The 2500-nt window shown below is 43.4% G+C and overlaps 1 protein-coding gene across 1 annotated transcript in view; it reads left to right on the top strand.

Annotated features, from left to right (window-relative positions):
* lmx1bb (LIM homeobox transcription factor 1, beta b) overlaps window positions 1-2500 on the top strand; it is a 68917-nt gene that overhangs the window by 62480 nt on the left and 3937 nt on the right. The window contains exon 7 of the mRNA XM_076269970.1: window positions 1822-1983. Coding sequence (XP_076126085.1) covers window positions 1822-1983 — 162 coding nt within the window. The remainder of the gene's footprint in view (window positions 1-1821; window positions 1984-2500) is intronic.

Here is a 2500-nt window from a genome sequence, read left to right as displayed (position 1 = left end):
TAACGAAGTATTTGTACTTCGTTACATTTCACCACTGCATACAGTACATACATACATACATATATGCACTTACTGATTCATACACACACACACATATGCACACACACTCATACACACACAGATTCTTCTATGTGCACCCTCACACTTTCTCTCACACAGACACACACACACACATACACACACACACACACACACACACACACACACACACTAACACACACACACACACACACACACACACACACACCACACACACTCCACTAACTCTGGGTCTGTTCGCTGTGGGATGTTTAGTGGGTGCTCCTCCAGAACAATGACTTCATGCCTCAACTCCTGCAGTTTAATGTGCACTGCCCACACATGCCATGCTTTTGGGTCATATTTTTTAATGTATTTATTTTTATTTTTTTATTTTATTAATACAACTTATTTTAATTTGATTCGGACGCCTGAAAGCTACTTTCCCAGTGCAACCAGTCTGTAAGAGTCAGCAGTTGGTTATTGATTTATTAATAAAACGTAGTTTTTAAAGCATCATCCAAATACATCATTTGAGTTTAGCTCGCAGTGCCGCAGTAGGGCTGGATGAAGGGCAGGGTGGCACAATACACACACATATACACTAGACCATCACACACACACATATACACTAGACCATCACACACACAAATATACACTAGACCATCACACACACAAATACACTAGACCATCACACACACAAATATACACTAGACCATCACACACACAAATATACACTAGACCATCACACACACATATACACTAGACCATCACACACACAAATATACACTAGACCATCACACACACAAATACACTAGACCATCACACACACAAATATACACTAGACCATCACACACACAAATATACACTAGACCATCACACACACATATACACTAGACCATCACACACACACATATACACTAGACCATCACACACACAAATATACACTAGACCATCACACACACAAATATACACTAGACCATCACACACACAAATACACTAGACCATCACACACACAAATATACACTAGACCATCACACACACAAATATACACTAGACCATCACACACACATATACACTAGACCATCACACACACACATATACACTAGACCATCACACACACAAATATACACTAGACCATCACACACACAAATATACACTAGACCATCACACACACAAATATACACTAGACCATCACATACACAAATATACACTAGATCATCACACACACAAATATACACTAGACCATCACACACACAAATATACACTAGACTATCACACACACAAATAAACAGTAACACTTTACTTGACAGTATTGACATAAGAGTTGCATGACACTGCCATGAACACATGAACCCTGATCCTGATCCTGATCCTGATCCTAGTCCTAACCCTGATCCTAGCCCTAACCCTAACCCTGATCCTGATCCTAGCCCTAACCCTAACCCTAACCCTGATCCTGATCCTAGCCCTAACCCTAACCCTGATCCTGATCCTAGTCCTAACCCTAACTTGTTATGACAAAAACCGAATGTCACTTAATAACAGAAGCGTTATGTCATAAACATTTATGACTTGTTTATGACACATTCAGGACAGTGTCATGTCACTCTTATGTCAATACTGTCAAGTAAAGTGTAACCAAATAAACAGTAGACCATCACAGACACAAATGTACACTAGACCATCACAGACACACACACTAGACCATCACAGACACAAATAAACAGAAGACCATCCCAAACTGTAGATAGATACTTTTTTGACCGTGTTACTGTGCCCCCCCCCCCCCCCCCCCCCCAGAGGTGATGTCGAACCGCATGGAGGGGATGATGGGCTCCTACACCCCCCTGGCCCCCTCTCAGCAGCAGCTGGTTTCCATGGAGACCAACGGCTACAGCGCCGACGCCTTCCAGCAGGGCCTCACCCCACCGCAGATGCCCGGGGACCACATGAACCCATATGGTGAGCATGGCAACACACACAAACACACACGCACACACACACACACACATACACACACACACACACACTCACACACACACACACACACACACACACAGACACACACACACACACACACACACATTAAAACATATTCACAAAGACACATGCAACATACACACATTCAGTACACACCACTGCAAATGCTTTCCACCTACCACATATGGGATTTTACCTCAAAATCAATCCAGTGTGTGCACGTGCATGTGTGTGTGTGTGTGTGTGTGTGTGTGTGTGTGTGTGTGTGTGTGTGTGTGTGTGTGTGTAAGTCTCCCCCAGGCTGCCCTCTCCCAGGCTTGTGTGTGTGTGTAGGTGTAGGTGGGTTGTTGAGGGTGTGGATGGGTGTGTGTGTGTGTGTGTGTGTGTGTGTGATCTGTAGGTGGATTGTTGAGGGTGTGCATGGGGGTGAGTGTGTGTGTGTGTGGTATGATAGATGGCTGAACTGCTTTAATCTACTGGATTATTCAGAAGATTTGAT

This window comes from Alosa pseudoharengus, unplaced genomic scaffold, assembly GCF_046254945.1.
Source record: "Alosa pseudoharengus isolate Yale_2024_CS ecotype anadromous, Long Island Sound unplaced genomic scaffold, YU_APseudo_1.1 YU_APseudo_1.1_scf_6, whole genome shotgun sequence".
Classification (NCBI taxonomy): Eukaryota; Metazoa; Chordata; class Actinopteri; order Clupeiformes; family Clupeidae; genus Alosa; species Alosa pseudoharengus.
The sequence above is the reverse complement of the archived record's forward strand: the minus strand, read 5'-3'. Positions and strand labels throughout refer to the sequence as shown.